Genomic DNA, 27231 nt, shown 5'->3' with positions numbered 1-27231 from the left:
GCATGGATGGGCTTCCGTCCTGAACTTCTGCAGCTTTCTTAAAAAGAACATGACCATGGGTAGCCCACTTGCCCCAGAAGAATGAGGCATGTGTGGAGAAGAGCCACCCCAACCAACCTGCAAATCTGTGAGCACGATGATAGTATTTTGGTATGCCACTAACTTTTGGAGTGGCCTGTTATGGTGACAGTTGACTGATACAGAGTGCAGCAAGAATACACAACAACAACAGAGTGCAGCAAGTATTTAATAAACAGAAGCAATGCGTTTGAAATTTTCTAATTTGTAGTTATAGTTTGATGTTTTGTTTCTCTTTCACAAAAAAGTCAGCTAAGTATCTTAGGGAAAAAAACAATCCAGGAGTATCTCTAGCATAGTTTGTGATCACATGAATTCTGAGAGAAAATTAAACAATGAGGAGAAAATGGTGTGGGGAAGAAGGCTGAGTGGGAAGGAGAAAAGGTGAAAAAATTTTCTTAGCTTAGTTAGCAAGAAATGGGAGAGAGATCAAAAGAGATGAGCTATGAGAAAAAATCTAAGTTTATGGTACAGAAGCCACCTCATTTGTAGTTTTCTCTTGTTCCTGGCATCATCCAGCTGTGCTTTTCCTGTCTTTGAAAACCTGCACCTTCATTTCCTGCAATTATATGTTGTTGTCGTTGCTATTTCTGTTGTAATTAAGACCCTGGTCTTTCTTTCAAGGTTTGCACCTTTCTATTTACTGAATTTCTGGTCTGCATACACCCTGATCCTCAACTAAAAATGTCCTGCATATGGTTCTCTCCTCCTGGACTAGCAATTTTGATCCAAGATGGATACAACCAACCTCCCTCTCTAGAGCTCCTTTTCTGAGCTCCTCTTTTCTGTATGAATTTATATACTAAAGTATAAGGAGGAGGGTGCAATCTGTTCACAGTGCTGGACCAAGAAAGGCAAGACAAAATGTTCAAAGAAATTCGGCAGGTGCAAACACCATAGAAATCAATAAGCCAAGACTGCATGCAGGCCTTCAGATTCCTTCCTTAATGTTATTTTTATTGCATGATGACATCCTTAAGTGCCCACTATGTGCAAAACAGAATATTATACACACTTCTGGGAAAAAGAAGCATCAGTAATTTCAATATAAATTAAGAACCGGAGAGTTCCACAGAAATTGTTTCCCTCCACAGTTGACCCTACCTAATGTTGGGTCTGTTTTAAATATTTTTCAGTAAATATACACCATATTTAACATTGGTATAACTTCTGAGGATGCAAAAAAGGGGCTTAGACCAAAGAAAGGCTAAGACCCTGGCTTAGACCAAAGAAAGAAGGTAAGCATTTATTATGCTCTTGCTGTATGCCAGACTGTTTTAATTGCTACCAGTTTATCATCTCACTTAATATGTGCACACATGCACACCCTTTCCATATTTTCTCTATGATATTTGATTTTGAAGATTAAAGAATCAGTGAAAAGTGAAAACTCAGTGCAAAAATCCAATACTATGTTCAAGTAAAATACTTAACTAATGGTACAAAAAAACTAGAGCCCCACTGACAACAAGACAAGAAAGCTTTCTACATTAAATGGTGAATAACTCATAAGTCAGCCATTGGCTCCTGAATTTCCAAATATAAATAAAACTTGGTTTCATGCAAAAGAAAGTCAAAGGTTTCCATCTTCAGGAGAAAAAGGCAAGTCTGAAGATGATCTCTAAAAACACTTTCAAGTTTTTTAAGAAAAAGGGGACAAAATACTAATTTGATAGAAAATCCCAAGGCATTCTTAAACTTCAGGATCACATTCACTAAAAGCATTGCTAGGCACTATGTAGTACTTCAAAGTCACCTATCAAGGAATAATTAATTAGGGGCACCTGGGCGGCTCAGTTAGTGAAGTGTCTGACCTTGGCTCAGGTCGTGATCTCACAGTTTGTGAGTTTGAGACCTGCATCGGGCTCTGTGCTGACAGCTCAGAGCCTGGAACCTTCTTTGGACTCACAGTGTCTCTCCCTCTGCCCCTCCCCCACTCACTCGGACGCGTTCCGGCTCTCTCCCCCTCAAAATAAACACTAAAAAAAAAAAAAAAAAAAAAAAAAAGAATTAATTATACTGCTGCCTTTAAGGCACATAACCATACATATGTCTATTTTTGCAAATACCTTCTGGATATACTGATACCACTAAAGTGCCCTAGTTCATGTTATCTTTTACCATAACAAGAAATCCCCTAACTTCCTAGATAGATAATTCCAAACACATAATATGTCCATGTAACTTCTTTGTAAGCCCCAAACCTGCCTCTGCCTCTAACCAGCTATATAAGCCAAAACAAAACAAAACAAAAGCAAAAACATACTCTGAGTACTTCAATGGACTGAAGACATGGTGAAAACCTTCAATGTGCACTAGGCTCTTCTACTGTTCTATGGGGGAAGTTCTGTGCTAGAACAACACTGATTTCAAAAGATCCCATCTATTGGCTAACAGACAGTGTATACAGTGTGCTTTTGGTTTCGGGGGTAAATTCCCATGATTCATTACTTACATACAACACCCAGTGCTCATCCCAACAAGTGCCCTCCTCAATGCCCACCACCCATTTTCACCTCTCCACCCCCCACCCCCCTTAACCATCAGTTTGTTCTCTCTATTTAAGAGTCTCTCATGGTCTAAATCCTCTTTATCCCTATCTACCAACCTGAATTTACCTACCATTTGCCTTCTGTTAAGATTAAAGGGTCTTCTGGCACTTGCCACAGATTATAGTAATATACCATGGTTAATTAATCACCAGACTCTAAGTCTGAAGACAGCACAGACTATTTTGTTCATAAATGTATTCCTAGTAACTAGTACAGTGTCTGGCATGTGTTAGGCACTCAACAATTATTGACTGAATAAATGAATATAGCAGTTTGCAGAGGTGAACAGGAAGGAGTAAGTCAGATTATAGGGCTTGAACTCATCTATAGGAAAGACGTACTAACTGCTTACTGGAGATAGAAGAAGAAGAATACATAAATCAGGCCCACTTACAAAGCCAACTTTCCACACTCTCCACATTCTATCTAGAATTCCACAAAAAATTTCATTTCCTAGTTCTGGTCTTGTCAATCCTATGGTAACATGAATCTAAGTACAATATTGCTGAAATTTCCAAATGCAGATTATCTATATCATAACCCCATGAATGGTTGGAGTCAATGTCTATCTCAATCTTTTCTTGGGTTAACAGAACTTTAGCATTACAACAAACAAACCACAAACCTCTACGGGTGTACAAATCTGAAGGCATGCATTTTCATTCTTCACTATTTACATTTAGGCTTAAATATTCCAGAAGTTCTAAATTTAGAAAGAAGATTTTCCCTATTGTTTTATAGAATCCCAGAGCCACAATCTTAAGCATTCATGTAATACAAAAAAAAAAAAAAAAAGGAAGTAAAGATATAGTTGGTTTTCATCCTTCCTCACCTCAGAGTTCATATCCCTTCCTGCCACCCCAAGCCTACAATAAATCTAACATCTGCATGATATCCATGCCCCTAACAGAACCCCCCCCCAACCTTATTAACTGGCAGATAACAGAAATGCATCATAAATAGAAATTCTACCTGTAATTTCCCCCAAAGTATTGTTACACAGCATTATCATGTAAGTCTATAAAGAGTTAAATACATGCATTTTGAGTTCCAAAAACCCAAGTATACCAATATTTTGGCACAGTGTTTTTAATTTTTTTTAATGTTTGAGAGAGAGAGAGACACAGCATGAGCCAGGGAGGGGCAGAGAAGAGAGAGACACAGAATCCAAAGCAGGCTCCAGGCTCCAAAATGTCAACACAGAACCTGAGGCAGGGCTCAAACCCATGAAATGTGAGATCATGACCTGAGTCAAAGTTGGACACTCAACCCACTGAGCCACCCAGGCGCCCTGGGATAGACAGTGTTTTTAACTTAGAGCACCTATATTCTGGAAAACATGTGGGTAATCAAAACTTTTGTGAATCAAGTCATATTCTTGACTACAAAATCTGCAGTTTAAATAAAATATATATTCTTAGGGGCACACGGGTGGCTCAGTAGGATAAGCATCTGAGTTTCAGTTTCGGCTCAGGTCATGATCTCACGGTTTGTGGGATGGAGCCCCTGTGTCAGGCTCTGTACTGACAGCATGGAGCCTGCTAGGGATTCCCTCTCTCTCCCTCCCTCTTTGCCCCTCCCCCAATTACATGCCCTCACACGTGTGAGGCACACGACTCTGTCTCTGAAAATAAACTTAAAAAAAAACAAAAGAACTATTTGCAGAAATGTCCCAGTCTTCAGCACCTCAGCAAACATGTCCCCCATCCCAGTGGGCTTCAATCACAAATTCTACATTAGGAACTGAATCTCAGTCTTAGGACAGACCTCTCCCAAGTTTACTCTTTCTTTTATTCTTCAGCATTCTCTTCATATTTTTGTAGTTAATCACATGTTACTGGTCAATACTTCCTTGTATTAAACTTTCCCTGACATCCAAATTGCTGTGTGGTTTTTGGGTTCTAATTGGATCCTTATTAATACAACTTCCTCAAAAGCAACTTTTATACTCTAACAACATATTAATGTTGTATTTCTGTATTTTGAAGACAGTAAGTCCCAAAAATAATTAGAAAGGAAAAAATTAATCATATATGCTAAGTCCTATCCTAGAACTATGATTAACTGAGCACTTATGAAAAGTACGGAAGGCATCAGAGATTTCATTACATAGGCATGATTGATAAAATCATTGGCTACTGGTGACTGAACTCAATCTCCAGCCCTCATTTCCGGCCCCTGGACTGGCAGTGGGCTGAGGGTTCTAACCCTCTAATCACAGTGGTTGGTTTTCTGAGGCTGGTTTTACAGCCTCTGAAGCTGCTTAGTCTCCCATCCAGGAGTTAACTCATTAGCATACAAAAGACAGTAAAATCTGAGGATTCTAGCAGCTCTGTGGCAGGAGTCAGGGAAAGACTAAATATTTACTTTTTCTTATACAGTATCCAGTCACATAAAGCTACTGGTAGATAACAGAAGACACCAAATTGTTCCATTTTCCCTTGCTCATGGACTTCTCTGCCCAGAATGATACTGTCCATCTGCCTGGTTGTCTTCCACAGCTCATTTCAACCACTCCCACCTTGATGAGGCCTTTTCTATTCTTATTTCCTCTCCTTGGTCCTACCAATACATCTTATAAATACGTCTAATATCATATATGCATTTCTGGCTCCCGCACCACCAAACTAGAAGACTTTAGTGTACTACTTATTTCTCAATTTGCTTAAAACAAAGAAATAATACTTGAATGCCTGAATATCTAAGCAGAACTGTACAACAGGCAACGGAAACTAGAGTTTATGTAAGGGTGTAACATTTAATTAATTTTGAATATACAAATTAGGTAGTAATGAACATATATGTGAGTGAGAAAATACATTGATCTCTCCAAGATAGCTTACAAAGAAAGCAGAAATCAAAGAGTAAACCTTGGAAAATTTCCCCAGTTAACAAGTACAAACACATTGTATTAGCAGCCAAATTTCACTGTACAACATAGCCCAAATGTGAACAGTTTAAATACATGTATTGAAAGTTCACATAGCACAAACTGACAAACTCACAGAAATCTTGCCCAACAGCTAGGCCTATCTGCTGTCTTTCTACCAAATAATTCTAAATTTTTTGTGTGCTTGTAACACGGTTTCAAATACTAAATATTCTGTGCAGCATGCTTGAAAAGGTCTAAAACCTTCACCGCAACAGAGTGCAACAACCCCTAAAAGAGGTAGTAACAATTACAACACAATTATTACTCCAGTATATAATACTGTTTCGAGGTGTCTGCAAAAGCCCTCTTGAATGTCCAGGTCCTAAGATCTGTTCACAAGGCAAAGTACTCACAGGTTCTAATAAATAATATTTATTGGGCACTAACTTAAAAGTAAGCTATAATTGTTACCTGTTATTCACAGCAAGTATACTCCACTCGACACTAAATCACACAATATTCTGCTTGAGAGATACTGTAGTAATTACACTTACAGAGCTTTAGCAAAAAATTTTTAAAAAAACAAACTTGTTTTAAACTATGATCAAATTTGGAGGCACATCTGTGAAGATTTTACAACAAAAAAGCTGAGAACACCACTCTAAGACAATGGCTATCAACTGACTAGCAGGATCACAGATGTAATGTGGATGACAACAGCAATAAAATCTACTTCCAAAGTTTAACAATAATACATTACAAGAATATCTTGATACACATATAGTTACTTCCTTGGTTGAAGTTATAAGTGCTTAAGTTAGCTTCTGTGAAACTCTACCATCTGTCAAATTAACCTTGTTAATCTAAATTTTACCAATTTCCTAGCACTGCTTACATCTAAGCCATTGGTTGGCTTTTGGCTTTAGTGCATAATAGTGATACAATAGAACATAATAAAATTATGCCTACTTATATTTATGCAAACTTCAGTAAAACTATAATAAAAAATACTTGGAGAGTCCTGGAGACCTGCTTTCCTTTAAAAAGAAAAAAAAAAAAAGTATTGTCATCAGGTGGAGTATTAATGGACAGAAGGAGGAACTTTTCAGAAAAGCTGTTGGTTTTCCATAGGGGAAAAGTGAATTTGGCCACCTACACAAACAATGTATAAAATTCAGATCCAAGTAGAATAAGACTTAAATACTGGAGGCAAAACAAGAAAAACAATAGGGGGCAATAAAAGAAAATATCTTTATAAAACAGGGTATGGAAGTTCAGGAAACTAATTACACAAGACTAAATTAAAATAAATTTCTATTCATGAAAGGGCACCATAAGGAGAGTAAAAAGACATCCTGAAAATGGGAAAAGATACTTGCGAAATATGTAAGTAGAAAAAAAAAAAAGTATTTAGACTATAAAGAACTCCTTCAAATCAAAAAGAAAAAGGAAAAAAGAAAAAACAAGAGAAACAAATGTGAATTTCATAGGAAAAAAGTCTTAATCGTCCATAAACATAAAAAGGTAACTGTGGACACTAGGGTGGCTCAGTCGGTTAAGCATCTGGCTCTTTATTTAGGCTCAGGTCATGATCTCAAGGTTCATGAGATCAAGCCCCATGTTGGGATCTGCACTTGACGGAGCCTCCTTGGGGTTCTCTCTCTCCCTCTCTCTCTGTCCCTTCCCCACTTGTGCTCTCTCTCTCAAAACTAAATAAATAAACTTAAAAAAAAGGGAAGGAGGGGTGGGGGTAACTGAATAACTTACCAGCATTAGGACAGTTAAGTTCTGGTGTTTCCAGAAGTATAAATGAACTGCAACTCAAAGGTTTATTTATTTCATATGAACCTTGACTCTTACACCTCAAAGCACACACAAAAATAAACTGTTGGGCCATCTGGGTGGCTCAGTCAGTTGAGCATCTGACTCTTGATTTCGGCTGAGGTCATGATCTGAGGGTCGTGGGGTCGAGCCCCGCTCCTGGCTCTGCACTGACTTTACAGCCTGCTCTCCCTCTCTCTCTGCCCCTCTTCCCCACTTGCACTCTCTATAAAATAAAATAAATAAAATAAAATAAGTAAAATAAAATATAAAATAAAATAAACTCTACCTAAATGACAGACCTACATGTAAATGTTAAAATAATAAAACATTTTAGAAGAAAATACAGGGGAAAAAAATTGTAAACTAAGGTTCAAGAAAATTAGGTCAAAGCACTAACTGGGAAAAAAAAGGAACAATGAACATCAATGTTAAAATAGTTTAGACTTCAAATAAACTGATAAGCAATAGACAAGCTACACATTAAGGGGGGAAATATACGTATATACACAAATTATATGTATGTATATATATGTATGGCATTCAGAATATATAAATTACTACAACTCAGTAACAACATTTATTTGTATAACATATAAACAGATTACTTGTATAAGATATAAAACTGATCAGTAAGGAATACATGAAAACAGCCAGTTCAAAGTACCTCCCCATCACACTCCCTATCTCCAGACCCTCCCAGAGCCCCATTCCCTCTTCTCCACAGAAAGCCTCCTGAAACCCTAAGACAGGAGGGAGAGGAAGAACAAGGTTCTGTTGGTTGGCCTCCTCCCTTTGCACATTAAACCCAAACAGCTCTATGAGCTCTACTATCTCTTCCAGCAGTGCAACGGGTAGAAGGTTCCTGACTGCCACAGGCACAGCCAAGAATGCAGGGAAATGTATTCATTTCCATCAGAAAACTACAGACCCTGAGCTAGAGTTTGCCTGAACCAACTTCAAGATGGCGAAGAGCAAGCCAATGGCAACACCAAAGAAAACCAATATTCACAGGCTCCTGGGACCACATGTCCTCATACAGGACTGCATGCCCTAAGGGGGCTATTGTGATTCCTACATGGAAACCCACCCATCCCATATGCTGCCTTCATCTACCCAGCAACATGCTCAGGTGCAAGGGTACCACTCCTCTGATGCCACCAGCAGGAATGGAAATACATGCTGTCAGTTTTCTATTAGTTCTGCAGTCTTATCACTATTTGAAGCCCTGGCCCCCTAGGAAAGAAGCCTGGAAGTCACTTCTGAGAATCTGCATGTTATGACCCGAATAGGCACACCAAGTATCCACTGACCCCACAAAGCTTGTGCAAAGAGCTGCTTCTCTCTCTAAAAATTGAGAATTTTAAACCTGAGACAGTAGACTGCTGCAGGTTTCTTTAAATCCTCTTCCTCAGCCCTGCTCTGCCCCATAGCCTTTGTCTAAGGCCTCATGAGAAGACTTCAAGGGCATTCTTAATGAGAAACCCAGACCAGTTCAAATGCTCAGTGACGGACACAGCAAGCCCCACACCATCAGCCCAAAGTTGTGGAGCCCAAAGTAGCTCCACCACAAAGAAACAAGATATTTGATTTTGCATGTATTCTGGCATGAATTATAACACATAATCTTGTGTATATGAGAGTGTAGCATTGTTCTCACATTAGTGTTACCATAGTAATGGACTTGGCCACTAATGTTTCTTCATTCCTGGTCCCTCTCTTCTCCTCCACGTCCTTCCAGCTTCACTGACGACCTAGCTCTCGGTTAAGCAGCCAATCCTGCCTCGGGCCTAGTACCACTCATCTCCACCCCGCCCATTTCAAGGCTGAAGAGCACCAACAAAAACCCAGCAAGTATGAGCTGTTTCCTTTTCCAGTTCAAATCAGTCTCTTCCTTCTTATACTGCCATGGACCAAAACTGTAATAAAAATCTTTCTTGACCCAACTGCTTACCTCTCCACAATTCAGCCCACCCGCCATTGGTCCTGCAAGTTCTTTCCAAACTTGCAAACAAAGTACCCTGTGCAACAAAATGTTCTGTACCCTGTGCAACAAAAAAGATTTCTCGTGTAATTAATTATCAAAGACATTAACTTAATGTTAGTTTGAGGCATGAAGAAGAGGGTTTTCATTCTTCAGCAGTGATCTTTTTAACAGGCGTTTAAAAAATGATAAAATTCAGGCAATTATGCTGTTTCATTTTGTTTTGTGAGCATATCAGTACTTGCTTCTAAAATGTAGCTCTAGCAACATCTTTAACTTTTTAGTTATGATTAGTGCTGATCCCAAGGGAATGTAAAACTGGATAAAATAGCTGGCCTTTGAACAACACAGGTTTGAACTGTGCAAGTCCACTTATATGTGGCTTTTTTTTTTCCAGGAAATATAGTACAGTACTATAAATGTATTTTCTCTTCCTTTTGATTTTCTTAGTAACATTTCTTTTCCCTAGCTTACTGTATTAATCAACTATGTTACCAGTAAGGCTTCCAGTCAACAGTAGGCTTTTAGTAGTTAAATTCTAGGAGAGTCAAAAGCTATACAGATTTTCAACTGCATGGGGGCTAAACACCCCAGCCCCCACATTATTCAAGGGTCAACTGTATATGAGAAGCAATATATAAAACTCCTCCAAAAGTGGCCAATAAGCATATGAAAAAAAGTTTAAAACCACTAGTCATTAGGGAACTACAAATTAATACCACAATGAGGTACTACCACATACTCACTAAAATGGCTAAAACATAAAAGTTGACAATACCAAATGTTGACATAATTGGAGACCAACTTTAACACAGTGGCTGATAGGAATGTACAATAGTACAACCACTTTGAATAACCACTTAGTAATAGTTTATAACAATTATATTCCTCTGTACTTGCCCAAAGGAAATGAAATATGTCTCCTCAAAGATCTACTTACAAATGTACATGTAGCCATATTACTCATAAGAGTCACAGACTGGAAACAACCCAAAAGCCCACCAAAAGAACCATGTTTACACATGGTTCTGTGTAACATGGGAACATGTTTACACAGTTTGTAATATTCATATAATGAAATATTACTCAGCAACAAAAAGGAACTACTAACATGTAATAACGTGGCTGAATCTCAAAAACATTTTGCTGAGCAAAAAAATGTTAAATGTAATAAAAAGGAATTTTAAGATTCCATTTATGTGAAGAACTAAGACAGCCAAAACTGACTTATATTAATAGAAATCAGATCAATGGTTACAAGGTACAGGGAGTATAGGGATACTAAACTGAAAGGGTGATATAAGGGAATCTTGTCGAGTTGTCAAAATTCATCTAATTATATACTTTAAATGGATGTTTCCATTTTATTTATTGATTTATTTATTTATTTATTTATTTTTGTAAATATACCACAGTAACATTAACTTAGAAAAGTCAAGATAGCAGCTAGTGGGATGTGGAAGGAAGGGGCAGTTTGAGGGAGACGCAAAGGAAATTTCTAGAATAAAATGTTCTATTTCATGTCCAGGGTGGTACAAAGAGTAGTAATCTTACTATATTTCTTTAAAGTGTACATAAGTTTTCATATGCTTTGGTACAAACACACACACGCAAAAAAATTTTCAGAAATGATTCATATACACACACCCCAAAAAGAGAAACAGAAAGACTGTAACCTTAGCATATATAGTTGTTTCCCAACTCCATGATATATGAGTCAATGGCTAAAAAGAAGACTAAATCTGCCCTACTGATGTTGGGGGTGAGGAGGCAGGGAGCAATTATTCCCATCCATGCACCTGAAGCTTTGAATTTGCATACAGATGTTGACCCTGAAAGCCTGAGGGAGGAGGCACTTCCCTTAAGACAGGACAGCACATCAGTGAACTGATGGGGAGAAACACCTGAAACAAAAGAAAGCCTATGTGTTCAAAGAGATTCTGCTCCCCTGTTAAGTTGGGTGTACTGTAATAATTCAAACCCTGGAGGAGCCCTGAAGTCAATTCACACAAGTGCTGAAAAAGCATTCTCATCTTTAAGAATACTAATTAATTTCAACTAGTGGTCTTCAAACTTTAAGTACAGAAGAATCAGTTGTGATTCCTATTGAGAATGCCCTAGTCCAACTCTTGGATTTGAAACAGTAAGTCTGAGGTGAGGTACAGCATTCTACAGTTTTAGCAAGCACCACAGGAAATGAATAGTCCACAAACCACACTGTAAGAAACTCTGACCTAAACCTCTATCAACAAAGCTAAAGAGACAAGAAAAACATTGCTAGACATTTTTAAATATTGAATAATTTTTAAGTTTATTTATTTTGAGAGAGACAAAGATAGCACAAGTTGGGGAGAGGCAGAGAGACAGAGGGACACAGAGAATCCCAAGCAGGCTCCACACAGCCAGTGCAGAGCCCAATGCAGGGCTCAAACCCACGAAGCCATAAGATGGTGACCTGAGCTAAAACCTAGAGTCAGATGCTGAAACGAATGAGCCACCCAGGTGCCCCCAGACCAAATAATTTTTTAAAAAGTAGATAGACTGTACTAAAACAGTTAATAGAGAGGAGAAAAAAGACACCTTTCAAAAACTACTTAACACATGTACAAACCAAGGTATCATGACAAGGAGAATATTCTTGGAAATTAATACAAGTTTGCCAAAATAAACACAAGTGGTCATAAGTTCAACTTTTACTTCATCTACTTAACCCACACTGCACAGTGACATTCCAAAATGCCTTTCATAAGCCAAATTTGACCTTTCATATATTACATAAATTAATGATTATTATAAGCTATGATGCCATATCACCATGTTTATTTGTAGGAAAAAGTCAGACCACTGCTGCAGTCAAGTTACGCTCAAGTCAGTTCTATGACACTACAGAGTATTAATGTGTTGCAGAGTCAGGGAAGGAAAGATTATAGTAACTACCCCTACTCTAAACACATCAGAGCAGGAATGAATAATTATGGAATGGTCCCTGGGGGAAAAGAAAAGGGAGGGCCCATGATAAAAATTAAGTGCACTGCCAGATTTTACAAGAGGTAGGATGAGAGAAGTAACTGACAGACTAACTATCTTCTGACAAACCAACTACCTCCCCACCCACCCCCAGGAGGTCTGGACCGAAACTTTCACAAGTCACCAGGACTCAAAAGAAAAAGTACATGCAAGCATCAAAATTTAAAATACAACAATATTCTTTAGTTCTTCAGAAACAGAGCCCTTTTTATGACATATAAGTTCATACAACTAACAACATGTAAATACTTTAGAAACTCATCAGGTACTGAAGTAGGGAACTGTCCTTTAAAGTCAGCAATAAGACAATATCCAGGGGTGCCTGGGTGGCTCAGTCGGTTGAGCATCTGACTTCAGCTCAGGTCATGATCTCACAGCTAGTGGGTTCGAGCCCCGCATTAGAATCTGTGCCGACAGCTTAGAGTTCAGAGCCCGGAGCCTGCTTCAGATTCTGTCTCCCTCTCTCTGCCCCTCCCCTGCCTGCACTCTGTCTCTCTCTTTCCGTCTCTCAAAAATAAATAAACATTAAAACAAATAAAAAAAAAAAGACAACAATATCCATTATTATCACTTCTAAGCAACATTAAAGGTCTAACCTAGTACAATAATAAAAAAAATGATATTACAGGCATAAAAATTAGAAATAAATTGTCAAAATTTATTCCTGATATAATTTTACACAGAAAATCCAAAATCATCTCTGGCAAAGTATTGCAATAAAAAAGTTTATTTTCTATGGATAGAAGATCAATATACAAAAGCCATTTGCAAGTGAACATAGTAACAAGTAACAATAGCAAATCTTTGAAAGTACCACATATAATTATCATCAGAAATTATGAACTATCTAAAATGAATAATGTACAGAAATTCTACAGTTATAATTAAAAACCGAATAAGAGATCTTAAAGAGGACCTAAAGAAAAGAAGTATACTCTATTCATGGATAGAATCAATACCATAAATATGTTAATTATCCCAAAATAGTCTATACGATCAATCGAATTAATGAAAAACTCAAACAAGAGTTTTTCAGAGAAACTGGCAAGATTATTCTAAAATTTCTAAGGAAGAATAGTGTCATGATATTTTGGAAGAGAAGCAAACTTACTTTTCCAGTACTAGAGACTATTATGAAGCTACAACAATGAAGACAGGATGGTATTCACAAAATGAATGATGAAACAAAAGACAGCACAAGAAAAAAAGAGCATTAAATAAAGCTTTTGTATATGACAAATGGCATGTCAGTTCAGTGAGATAGAGCCCTACCTATTCAATAAGGTAAAATTAACAAAAACAAAAACAAAATATATGATAAAAATTGGATCCCCACCTCACACAAGTTACAAAAAGCAACTGAGATACAATAAGGTCTAAATGTTGCAAACAACATTTAAAACTCTCAGTGGAAAACACAGATGAATATCTTTAAGCTATCAAGCAGAAAAAAGTTCCTGAATTTAAAACAATGAAAATTAAAAATATGTACCTTCGACAATTCATAAAGGTACAATAAAAAGGAAATCAAAGGTAGGGAGGGGCACCAGGTGGCTGAGTAAGTTAAGCATCTGACTCTTGATTTGGGCTCAGATCATGATCTCATGGTTCCTGGGTTCCCATAGGGCTCAGGGCTTACAGGGTGGAGAATCCTTGGGATTCTTTCTCTCTCTCTCTGTCTCTCTCTGAAAATAAATATACATTTTAAAAAAAAATTTTAAAAAGGAAATCAAAGGGAAGATAAACATAGGATTCAAGATAATTATAATTTCAAATGCAAATACAGGGACGGAAATGAAAATGAGACTAGTTAGATATAGGTTACTTCCAAAGGTATAGCTTTTGTTTTAAGTAGAGTTCATGTGTATTTATTATTAAAAAGTAAAAATTTGTAAGTATTAATATTAATAAGCAATTTTATGAATAAATGAAAACATATTTGCATGGTCAGCTGATCATAAACCAATATTTATTAATTCAATTCTGCTTACCTCACAATTGGTATTGTAGATTATTAAAAGTCCTCAAAATATTATATGACCACCTGTGGAGGTAGTACATCTAGAACTGGTACTACAAAAATATAATTTGTACAATCTAACTAAAAATTTATCTCAGCATATAAAACAAAAAGGAGTGAAAGAAATTATAAAATAAAATTTATAGCAAATAAGAGAGATGAATGGTATCAAATATTCAAATAATTCAGTTATGGAAGGAGGGCGGGGGGGAAGGAATTGAGTAGAATTGATAATTTTAGAATGTATACCTTTTCCCTAAGAACATGAAGCTCTCCAGATCAAAATTCCTAGGCAGGACTGTTCAGAAGGAACACACACATGTAAAATTTCTGGTTTCTAAAACCAAAGGGGAAATCTTACAACCTTACAGATAGTTAACTAATAACTTCAAAAATGAACTATTGGGACCTCATCAAGATAAAAAAACTTCTGCACAGTGAAGGAAACAATCAACAGAACTACAAGACAACCAACAGAAGTTATTTGCACCTGATATATGGGATATAGCGTTAGTATCCAAAATCTACAAAGAACATATCAAACTCAACACCCAAAAAACAAATAATTCAGTTAAGAAATGGGCAAAAGAACACTTTTCCAAAGAAGGCATCCAGACGGATAACAGACACATAAAAAAATGTTCAACATCACTCATCATCAGGGAAATACGTGTCAAAACCACAATGATACACCATCTCACACCTGTCAGACAGGCTAAAATCAACAACAACAAGAAACAACAGATGTTGGCAAGGATGCAGAGAAAGGGGAACCCTAGTGCACTGTTGGTGGGAATGCAAACTGGTGCAGCCACTCTGGAAACTAATGTGGAGGCTCCTCAAAAAATTAGAAATAGAACTTACCCTATGACCCAGCAATTGCACTACTAGGTATTTATCCAAAGGATACAAAAATGCTGATTTGAAGAAGCACATGCACCCCAATGTTTACAGCAGCACTATCAACAATAGCCAAACTATGGAAAGAGCCCAAATGTCCATCAACTGACAAATGGATAAAGAAGATATGGTACGTATATACAATGGAATATTACTTGGTGACGAAAAAGAATGAAATCTTGCCATATGTAACAACATGAATGGAACTAGAATGAATTATGCCAAGCTAAATAAATCAGAGAAAGATAAATATCACATTATTTCACTCATATGTGGAACTTAAGAAACCAAACAGATGAATGGGTGGAAGGGAAGCAAAAATAAGATACAGAGAGGGAGGCAAACCATAAAAGACTCATAAATACAGAGAACACACAGGGTTGCTGGAGAGGAGGTGGGTGGGAGGACGAGCTAAATGGGTGATGGGCATTAAGGAGGGCATTTGTTGACATGAGCACTGGGTGTTATATGTAAGTGATATGTAAATAAGTGATTTCTTAACTGAATTATTTGTTTTTTGGGTGTTGAGTTTGATACATTCTTTGTAGATTTTGGATACAAACACTATATCCCATATATCAGGTGCTAAATTCTACTCCTGAAACCATTGTGTACACTATATGTTAACTAACTTGAATTGAAATAAAATTAAAAAAAAAAAGAGTTAACTAACAACTTATCTACAACTTATCTACTTTGGTAGAGTAACGCCAAACGGTATTATATTTTACAGAAAAACCTAGTTAATATTAAATACCGAATTTTAAAAAAATTCTTCATTGTTTCTTTTCAATGTATTTAAGTTCAAGTTAGTTAATATACAGTGTAGTACTGGTTTCAGAAGTAGAACCCAAAGATTCATCGCTTGCATATAACACCAAAGGATATAAATAACTAATTTTTAAAAACTAATTGGCTACTAATGTGTCTATAACCCGAGTAATATTTTTGATGTAAGGTATATCTTAAGAAATTTAAAATGCCATTATTTAGAATTACGATTCCATATTATCCCAACAAAATCAGGAATACTATACATAAAAATATGTGAAAAAGCCTATTTTATTGAGGACAGAGGAAAACAGAGAAAACTATTCATTTTGGCACCATCAGAAAACTATGTTTAAATATATATTTAAAATTAAAAGAGCAGAAATGAGGGGCGCCTGGGTGGCTTAGTCAGTTGAGCATCCAATTCTTGATTTCAGCTCAGGTCATTATCTCATGGTCAAAAGATCATGCCCCACTTGGGGCTCCTCGCTAGGTAGGGAGCATGGGGCTCTCTCTCTCCCTCTGTCTCTCCCCTGCTCATGTTCCCACTTTCTAAAATAAACAAAGGGCAGAAATGAGAAAGATTTCCCAATCATAGAGGATATAAGAGGCAAGGGGGAGAGGGAGGGTGATAGAATGAAAACTTTATCAAGCCATCAAAGCTGGGTAGGGAAAACAATAGAAACTCAGATGACAAAAAATTTATGAGTTATCATATGTAAATTATGAAATTGTATTAAAAGACTAGCAAAAGCACACAAGTTTGGATTCAGATATATTAGAAATAAAAAGAATCTGATGAAATTATATTAAAAGTACCTCAACATCTCTCAGAATTAAGACACAAGGAAAAAACACGAAATACTCAAGCCACACTATGTGTACATTTAATATATCAACATAGAACTCTGTAACTTTCAAATACACATCCTTTTCATATGCTCATTAATACCTCATGTACTTAGTCATACGAAAATCTTAATTTCTAACACTATTACAAATCATCTTGTTTAAACAGCATATTCAAACTAAAAATCAACAATTTAAAAAATGCAACATGGAGACACCTGGGTGGTCCAGTCCCTTAAGCACCCAACACTTGGTTTCAGCTCAGGTCATAATCTCTAGTTCATGGGATCAAGCCCCACATCAGGCTCTGCACTGACAATGTGGAGCCTGCTTGGGATCCTCTCTTTCTCCCTCTCTGCCTCTCCCCTGCTCATGCTCTCTCTCTCTCTCAAAATAAATAAATAAACTAAAAAAAAAATGCAACATCTTGAGACATACAACAAAAAAACAAAAAAAAACTTTTAAAGAAAATGAAGTCAAATCTCAAAGAAAACCAACAGTCCAAAATACCTGTCATTATTACTCTATTAGAAACTCACCAAGTATAAAAAGAGCAATAATAACCTCCAAAAAAAAAAAAAAGGAGAAAGGTGAAAATACTTCAGACAAAAAGCAAAAATTAATGAATTAGAAGATAAAACAGGGTTTATAAAGGAAACAAAGAAGTGGATTTTGAAAGAGCAGTGAAATAGATCAACATCTGGCAAAACTGAGACTAAAACAAAACAAACAGGAGTGAGAAAAGGATCTGTCTACACAGCCAGATTTAAGAAAAAAATCAGACCTGTACATACATACATATATGCATCTAAGTGAAATCAAACCTAAATCAATAAACATTTTTAAAATTGATGCTGGAATTGATGCTGGAAGAGGTAGAAACCTAAAAGGTAAAAATTTGGAAGGCTTATCTAAAACTTGTTCTAAATAAAATGGTCTGCCTGCTATAGTCATATTCATCAAACCGTCAAAGTAACAAGTACTTAGATTTAACAATAAAAATGGCTAAAAACCAACAATTTTGAATGATTTAACCTAATCCTACACTAAACAATTCCAAAAGCATTGGAAAACTCAACAAGCTTTCTAATGATTTTATAAGCTAACCTTACCTCGATAGCCCATATGCAGAAAAACAAACTGTGTAACCAATCTCATCTAAGAATATCGATACTAAATTCCAGATTAAAATTTAGTATATCGAATTTGGAGGCATCATGACTAAATGAAATTTTACCAGAAAGTAATATAGCATAATGGTTACGAATGCAGGCTCATACCTTGCCTGCAATGACCATGAATTTAAATTCCACCCCAACACATACTAGCAATGAAATGTTGTTTTAGTTCTTTTCTAATACTCTTTCCTCAACCACAACATTCAGGTGAAAAAAAAAATTGTCCTCACCTAATAATGTGTTTGGAAAAATATTAATGAATAAAAAGTTTTTAAAACTCCAAGCACAATTCCTTAACATAGAAATATATATCATATTTCATATATGTTATCTATTACAGTTGTTTTTATTACTGACACACAAATTATCACATAGGTAATTGCAAAAGGAAAAAGGAAAAGCCATTTGATAAAAAATCAAAATCTGTTTTCAAAACATTTAAAAAACTTAGAGGGCTATAAGGAAATCTCCACATCATAATGAAACAATACATAACAGAAACTAACATTAATCCTAACAGTATTCTGTAATATTAGCTAAAGCAATAACAATGAAAATAAAAGTATGAGTATTAACAAGGAATAGGTCAGAATGATAATTACTTGCAAATGATATGAACTATAAACATAGGATATTAAAGAAAATCAACAGAATATTTATTGAAACTGATGAAATTCATTAAGGCAGTTGGATACAATGTTATCCAATGCTGGATACAAATCAAAATTAGGTGAGAAAGAGAAAAAATAAGAAGGGAGTAAGTACCTGGATCCTGTCTCTTTGCCCAAACAAAGTCTTGTGCTAATAACAACATAACCAATTATTTAGTACTAAAGAATATCCCTTTTATGTAATGTTTACAGTGATTTACATAATGTTAACTGTCCCTTGAAATGCTGTACTATATTTTCATGACTTTAAATGATAGCTAAATTAGAAAATACTAAATAATTTAACTAAAATATTTACCCTGCATTCAGTTTGTATTCTTTTTCCAAGTTTTGCTTTAACTCTTAATTTGGTTGATCTATGACATCTTTCCCACCTAACACCCCTCTGTAATTAAGTGAAAGTTGACTGCTGACCCATTAAATTCCTTCTGCCTCCATCCTCTAACATTTCATTTTCGTCCTCCCTGTCCAGAAATAAATGCATACTTACCGCCACCAAACACTCAGGATCTAAAAGAGTTGCTCACGTCTAATCATACTAACTTTAAGGCTTTAATGGAAGATTCAGAGTCACTTAATGACTTGCCCAAGGTCACAGAAAGGTGATTTAGACCTAACCCACACTCTATGGTCTTTTCACTACACAGCCTATATTCCACAGTTGTCCACGGTTTCTCAATAATTAAATCTCGAGATTCCGTTAAGAAACTAAAATAACTACTGCATTCGCATTTCTTTTAGAAAACATTCACTCATTACTTCACTCATCAAATATTTACTGAAACCTACTATGTGCAGGAAACATTCTAAGCTCTAGGGTAAAACAAAATGGGCAAAATACCTGCCCTATCAACCTTATATTTTATTCAACTCAGAAGAATGCATTTAATGTAAATAGCATCCAGCTCACTTCACTCTATAAATCAATTTGGTCCCTAGGAGGAAGCTTTCTATTGCTGCCCTCAAGATCCCTCATTTAGGACTTGAATCTATGTATGTATCAGATTTTTGAGATCTAAGGATCCTACATTTAGGTAAATATCAAGCACAAATACTGAAGGTATATGTTCAAAACCAAAATTATGCACAGGATTTAACTAATCTAATCTTTTTTTATTTTTTAAATATTTTTAAAATTTTTTTAATGTTTTTTATTTATTTTTGAGACAGAAAGTGACAGAGCATGAGCAGGAGAGGGGCAGAGAGAGAGGGAGGCACAGAGTCTGAAGCAGGCTCCAGGCTGAGCTGTCAGCACAGAGCCCTATGCGGGGCTTGAACTCAAGAACCATGAGGTCATGACCTGAGCCGAAGTCGGAGGCTTAACCCACTGAGCCACCCAGGTGCCCCTAGCTAATTGTTTTAAAAAATGTTTATTTGTTTTTCAGAGACAAAGAGAGTGTGGGGGGGGGGGAGGGAGGGAGAGGGAGGAAGAGAGAGGGAGAGAGAGGGAGAGAGGGGGAGAGAGGGGGAGAGGGGGGGAGAGGGGGGGAGAGGGGGGAGAGGGGGGGAGAGAGGGGGAGAGAGGGGGAGAGAGGGGGAGAGAGGGGGAGGGAGGGGGAGAGAGGGGGAGAGAGGGGGAGAGAGGGGGGAGAGGGGGGGAGAGAGGGGGGGAGAGAGGGGGAGAGAGGGGGGAGAGGGGGGAGGGGGGGAGAGAGGGGGAGAGAGGGGGAGGGAGGGGGAGGGAGGGGGAGGGAGGGAGAGGGAGGGAGGGAGAGGGAGAGAGAGGGAGAGAGGGAGAGAGAGGGAGAGGGGGAGAGGGGGAGAGGGGGGGAGAGAGGGAGAGAGAGGGAGAGAGGGGGAGAGAGAGGGGGAGAGAGAGGGAGAGGGAGAGGGGGAGAGAGAGGGAGAGGGAGAGGGGGAGAGAGAGGGAGAGGGAGAGGGAGAGAGAGAGGGGGAGGGAGAGGGGGAGAGAGAGGGGGAGAGAGAAGGAGAGACGGGGGGAGAGGGAGGGAGAGGGAGAGGGAGGGAGAGGGGGAGAGAGGGAGACAGAATCCCAAACAGGTTCTGCACTGCCAGCACCAAACAGGGCTTAATCTCAGGAACCATGAGATCATGACCTGAGCCAAAATCAAGAGTCCAACACTCAACCAACTGAGCCATCCAGGTGCCCCTAACTACAGCTAATCTATCACTGACCATCTCACCTGTATCACCTAAAGCTCAAAAAAGCTTTCTGCAGTTTTTACTACATCTCATCACTCCATACCATGGCTAAACTTCAGCAATCAAAGCAAAGAACACATCAGAGGAAAAGGCAGCCCCTGGTCCTATACTGTGATAAGCTACTTTGCAGGTGAACAAAAGATAGATGAAAGCTCTGTGTTGTGCTATTAAAAAGAAAAAAAAAGATTACTAATCATCCTTCTGAAAGAAAAAAAAAAGAATCCTGAAAATAAAGCAAACTGTTCCAACTACTGGAATAGAACTATATACATAAAACAAATATACATGTGCAATCACATAACTTTTTAAGGAAAGCAGAAAATAGGCTGAAATTTTGGTTATGCAACTAGACACTTCTTGCCTTCCTGATAATTCATAAAGTTTCTAAGTGAAAACAAAGAGTTTCACTTTTGTTTCTTCTAAAGTATGAGGTTCACTTCCTAGTTACTAGCTTGAAGTCCACTTCCTAGTTACTAATTTGGTGAATTTAAATCTATTCGTTTGTAGTGGATGGTTTAAAGTATTTATAAATATGTAAATATTTTTAAATAGTTCTACCATGAATAACAAAGTAATAGTTTATTAACGTGAAAAGCAAACAAACACATTGTTTCTTTAAAACACACACACAAATACCACTATGGAAGTATTAAAATAAATGCATAATATTGCCCCCCCCAAAATTCCCCTATATCACTAAAAAGATCTAACACACACTAAAAACAGCATCATAATGGTAATATTGTGGATTAACAACTATTCCCTTTGTGTAAGGAGGGAGTTCATTAAACTAGTAAATTGGATTTGATGGCCAAGATCACTTGCAATAATTTGATTCTTGATTCCACAATTTTATGCATAAACCTCTGAACCAGGAAGATCTGCACTACCTGAGTCTATGCTAAAGAAGTACTTTAGTCAAAATCAATTAAAAAAAAAAAAAACTGACAAACTTCTTGCCACAGTTCAAACTTAAAAGATGTGAAAAGTAGGAGCCACTTTGGAATGTCCAACTTTGAAACAAATAGGCTTTAATATGCAACACTGAGGAGAACTATAAACAAAAATGATACCAAACCCATCAAATACTGCTTAGCATACATATGAACACAAGATCCTGCTCTAAGTATTAACACTTTGTCACATACTTAACATCAAAAAGTAAAGTCTAAGGAATTCAAAGTAGAATAGAAAGGATTAGGAGATAAACTGTTCTAAACTCCCATTATTAAATCTAGAATCATTTCACTGTAAATGAACTGCAATCTGCAACAATCTTCCCAATTGACCAGTAACAGTTAACTAACACACCAGGAGTTCCAGAAACAACTTTCCCAAAGTGCCTAAAATAACAATGCACGATCCCTGCTTTCCAAAATTCTTGAGCATCTTCAATTACCTCAAGTACTATCATAGAATTCTAAAAATAATCTCAAAGCAAAAACTTAGCGGACAAAGCAGAAACTTAGCAGACAGTGAGCATACACACAGTTCCTTTGAGAGCAGCAGGCCTTATTCTAAAATCAAGCCCAGGTAGGATACAAACTACGCCAAAACTACAACAGGGTGGGGCATTCATTGCTCACCCAGATAAACCAAACACAGCTTTGGGAGCAGCTCGCGGTAAACCCTAGTTATCCCCCAAATTTCAAAACGACTAAAGCAATGTTTTCTTTTTGCCCAACACGCTTCTCACAAAATGACAAGGCCAAAAAATAAATAAATAAATAAATAAATACAAGTAAGTCATGGCCAACAACTCTTCAGGATATGGTGCAAGCCATGATCGTGCACTTGAGATTCTGAAAGGAAATCTCGACTAAAAGGAACCTCTCTCACCACTCGCTATAAAAGATCTGAAGCTTCACGCGGATTTTATTTTACTTTGTTGAAGACAGTGACCACTTGAATGTGTGACCGAGTCAAGAGTAAAGGGCGAAGGAGGGAATAAGGTCAAACTGAGGGGACAAAAGATTCCTGGAATAAACATGGCCAGAAAGGTTTCCTTTCTTAGAGGCAGTTTCTATATTCAGAAAGAAAGAAAAAGAAACACAGAAAGGAGAAGGAACCAACCAAACCCTCTGCTTCCACAGAGTCCACCTGGTAAATGTACCTGCCCCGCCAGGCAGGCAATTCAAGTCTAGTGGAGACCCTTCTGCCCACTAGCAGGCCTGGAATGCTCCCACCTTCGAAATGCAAATTGTGTTCGGGAAGGATGACAACTGGCTGCTCCGTTCTCTAAAGGAAGGAGGCGGTGAATAAAGTTTAATTCAGAAGCCCTACAGAGGAGTGTAGGAATGCGAGGGTCGCTCTCAATACACAGCCAGCACTGTCCGCTACGGGAAAACAAGGAAGTGGCTTGAAACCCACTAACTGCACCCCACTTCCCACACGCAACCTCGCACAGGGCGCGAGGCCCCCAAAGGCGACAGGCAGGGACGGTGGGCGGCGGGGGAGCAAGCGCGGGGCAGCGGAGGCCCGAGGGGCGGAGGGGGAAGGCCGGGAGCCGGCGAGGACAGCACGTCGGAAGGAGGAGCGGGACCGGGCCGCGCCGGCTCCCGGGCTCGCCTCACCTTCTGCGCCGCGCTCTGCTGCAGCACATTCTGCTCCACGGTCATGGCCCCCGCGGTGCCGGCGGCGACACGGGCGGCGGCGTGCGGCTCCTCGCGCCTCCGCCGGCCCTGGCAGCCGCGCTCTGCCGAGCTCCAGGGAACGGCGCGGACCGCCGGGGAGTACAGCGCCCCCGCCAGCCAGGCGCGAAGGCGATGGCGGCCGGCGTGCGCGGGCACCGCGGGCTGGCGGCGAGGCGCGGACAGCGAGGGCCACGGCGGCGGCCCCACGACTTCGCGCGGCCCGCCTCAGCGCGGCTCGTCCGCCGAGGCCCGGGCCATGAGCGGGCGGCGGACGCTGGGGCGCGAGAGGGCGCGAGCAAGCCGGGCCGCGTCACGCGCGCGCGCGCTCCTTCGCCGGAGGCTCGCGGGCCACTGCGGGGAAGGGAGAAGGGACGGAGGGAGCCGCGGGCTGGAATGGCGCTGTTCTCCTCCCTCCTCGACTCCTCCTCCCCTCCCCCAACCGCCGTCACCTCCCCCGCCCGGCGACTCCTCCCCCGCCGAGCCCCGCCCGCCGGCCTCCCTAACCCTATATTGTGACCCGCGGGGTGGTGGGGCGGGGCGGGGCTGACTTGAAGCCCCGCCCCCAGCCCGGCCCCGCCCCGCCTTGCGCGGCCCCGGCGCTCCCGGGGTGGGGCGAGGGCGCGCCCCGCGGGCTTTGCCTCGGAGCCGCCCCTGCGGCAGGTTGCGCGAAGCCTTCTCCTGGCTCTGCTAAGTTCCAAGCTGAGGCGAAGGGCAGCGTTCTCTCTGCACCCAGGACTTGTCGGATCGCCAGCTTTCCGAACTCCTCCAAGACAAAACCTTTCCCTCTAGGTCTGGTAACGTCCCCAAACCGTGCTGAGTCCCTGAACCTCAGCTCCTTTCTATGTCTCCGGTCCTCCCCCCTAACCTTTCTAGGAATTTCGCAAGCAATAAACTTGCCCGAAGGGAAAAGGCAAGTGTGATTTAAGCAAAGGGCTGTCAGAAGTCCTTTTGCTGCAATGTACTTTTCTCCATAACAAATCATTACATAAATGAATATTGACGTTCTCTGTCTACTTCATTCATTAAAGCATGTGCCAGTCTCTGGGAGGCTCTGGAGAAATGAGGTTTATTTCCCGAAGATTTGATAAAAATGAAATATGGTCTATACAACAGACAACATGACGAAAGTATCACTGCCCAGATGGTACATAATTCTAATATACCGGTTGCCAAACAATTAGCAATTAACCTTCCTGCATAGAATACTTGACTGTATATGGAATTGTAAGAAAAACTTAGCCTCGAGATAAGTTATCTCTATCCTCAAAAAAATCTTGAGTTTCCCCAGCTAATCTGGAAATAGGAGGTGAGGATGCAGCAATAAGAGGGGCATAATAATCAGTGAATATTGTCACAAATGCAATACACTCATATGCAAATCCGGGTATAATTTTTAATCTGATGGCAAGAAAAGTAAGCGTAGAAAATGATCACTGAAATATTATCTGGTTTTATTTAATAATCATGGATCATAGTAGCCTTTGTAACAAATCTGTGCAGTTTACAACCGTCTTTACTCTGCACCTTGGATGCTTGGATGTACTCAACCACCTTTTGAGATCTTTCCCTTGAGTCTTCATATTTATTTGCGCATTTGATTTTGACATATTACAAGTTTTATTTTATTGATATCCTATGTTTTTTGCCAAAGGAATTTGAAAAGTTGTGAAATGGTTCGAAAACTAGAGTGTTAGGAATAATGGAACAGTTCTGAGAGAATGCACGATTTTGTTATGAGAACACTGAGACCCAAAGAAGGTTATTTGGCAAAGAAAACATACTAGAGCCCATTTTACCTCATTTATAGCCCAAAGTGCTTTCCAACATGTCACCTTCACGTTTCTCTGTAATATGGATTTTTTAAAAAATAACTCTGTTCACGATTTATGACATTTGAATATAAAAAAGTAAAATTTAACATAAAAATCTAATATTGTAGTTAAAAAAAAAAGAGAGAGAGATCGCCATATACTAAGTTTAGTTTCAAGAATTTGACATAAATTTCCTCCGAGGGGCACCTGCATGGCTCGGTTGGATAAGTGCTGGACTCTTGACTTCTACTCATGTCATGATCTTGCACTTCCAGAGATCCAGCCTGGCATCGGGTTCTGCTCTGACAATGCAGAGCCTGCTTGGTATTCTCTCTTCCTCTCTTTCTGCCCCACATATGCATGCATTCTCTCTCTCTCTCTCTCTCTCTCAAAATAAATAAAATAAATAAATAAACAAATATTCCTCTGAGTTAATTTTTTTAATTCCACAAAAATATTACTACCAGTGGTTACTAGATAATCATTAAATAAATCTTTATAGTCATACTTGCCCACTTTGATCATTTATTTCCAGCTTACTTCTGATGGTTTCCTACTGAAATTTTTTAAATCTCAATTGTTTTGTATGAAGAGAAAATTTCAAGTTTCCTTATAGACATTCTTTTTTAGAAAGCACATAATTGGAATGAATAGAGGACGAAAATTTGAAAATTTGAGATAAATATGCACATGTGATCCGTTGCCAGATATCCTAATTCATTTTAACAATATGTCCCAATGTCAGTTTTTCTGTTCATGAGTCAGCCTCAATATATATAGTTGTTGGAATTATATAACCTCAGCATATTATTGAGTAATTCCTAAGTTGTATTACTCTGGATCGTTGACACTCAGATAAACACTTACAGTGCCAGATTTCATTAAGATTAAAAATTTACTTTTTAACACCAACTCTGTTTTTCTATGTGGGATCAAGATTATTTTTTTTAATGTTTATTTATTTTTGAGAGAGAGAGAGAGAGAGAGAGAGAGAGAGAGGGAGAGAGAGAATGAGTGGGGGAGGGGCAGAGAAAGAAGGGGACAGAGGTTCCAAAGCCAGCTCTGCACTAACAGCCTGATGTGGGGCTCAGACTCATGAACTATGAGATCATGACCTGAGCAGAGAAGTCAGAGGTTTAACCAACTGAGCCATTCAGGTGCTTTCAAGATGATGTTTCTAACAATATTTAGTATTGTGCCTTGTGTGAACCAAGGAAACTGGTATTCTATTTTGACTATTTCTCTTTGTTTAGAAGGAGCCTGAAAATCCATTTCTGAACACCAAAAGTCTATTTTTTTTGAGAGAGAGGCAGAGAGAGAGAGAGACTGAGAGAGTGTGAGCAGGGGAGGGGCAGGAAATCCCAAGCAGGCTCAGCGGCCAGTGTGGAGAGACCAAATGTGGGGCTCAGACTCACAAAACCATGAGATCATGACCTGAGCCAAAATCAAGAGTCAGACTCTTAACAGACTAAGCCACCCAGGCACCTTTGCCAAAGCACATTTGTAAGACATGAGTAAGAGAAACATTCAATGCATAGTATAGACTTGAACTATTTCCATGACAAAGGGATGGTTTGTAAATCTCCTCTTGAGGAAAATCAGAATTATTTTCCTTCTTTAGGTGTATTGACATTGACATTTACATTCTGGGATGATTTTATTTCCACCAATTAGGGAACCGTATATAATCATTGAAAGAGGAGGTTTCTACAATGTCACAATGGTACCATTCATTGATGAGGTGTTCATGCATTAGAACCTGTAAGAGTACTATCTGCCTAATACATGCACAATTAAATGCTTATTGAATTAAATGGGAAGTCACGAAGGAAAGAAAGCAAGTTTATCTATGCTTTTGCAGAGAATGGCTAACTCTAACTTCTCATTCCAACTGGACAGCT

General features: G+C 38.8%; 1 protein-coding gene across 4 annotated transcripts in view; it reads right to left on the bottom strand.

The window, feature by feature from the left end:
- USP25 (ubiquitin specific peptidase 25) overlaps positions 1 to 23939 on the bottom strand; it is a 152758-nt gene extending 128819 nt beyond the window's left edge. For 2 of the 4 annotated variants that reach the window (XM_047875088.1, XM_047875092.1), the window contains exon 1: positions 23460 to 23939. In XM_047875088.1, the coding sequence (XP_047731044.1) occupies positions 23460 to 23504 (45 nt within the window). In that variant the 5' untranslated portion in view covers positions 23505 to 23939. The remainder of the gene's footprint in view (positions 1 to 23459) is intronic. The other 2 variants (XM_047875090.1, XM_047875091.1) reach the window with 2 other exon arrangements.
- Positions 23940 to 27231: the final 3292 nt, after the last annotated feature.

The sequence above is a fragment of the Prionailurus viverrinus genome, chromosome C2 (genome assembly GCF_022837055.1).
Source record: "Prionailurus viverrinus isolate Anna chromosome C2, UM_Priviv_1.0, whole genome shotgun sequence".
Taxonomy (NCBI): Eukaryota; Metazoa; Chordata; class Mammalia; order Carnivora; family Felidae; genus Prionailurus; species Prionailurus viverrinus.
This window is presented reverse-complemented; position numbering and strand designations above follow the sequence as displayed.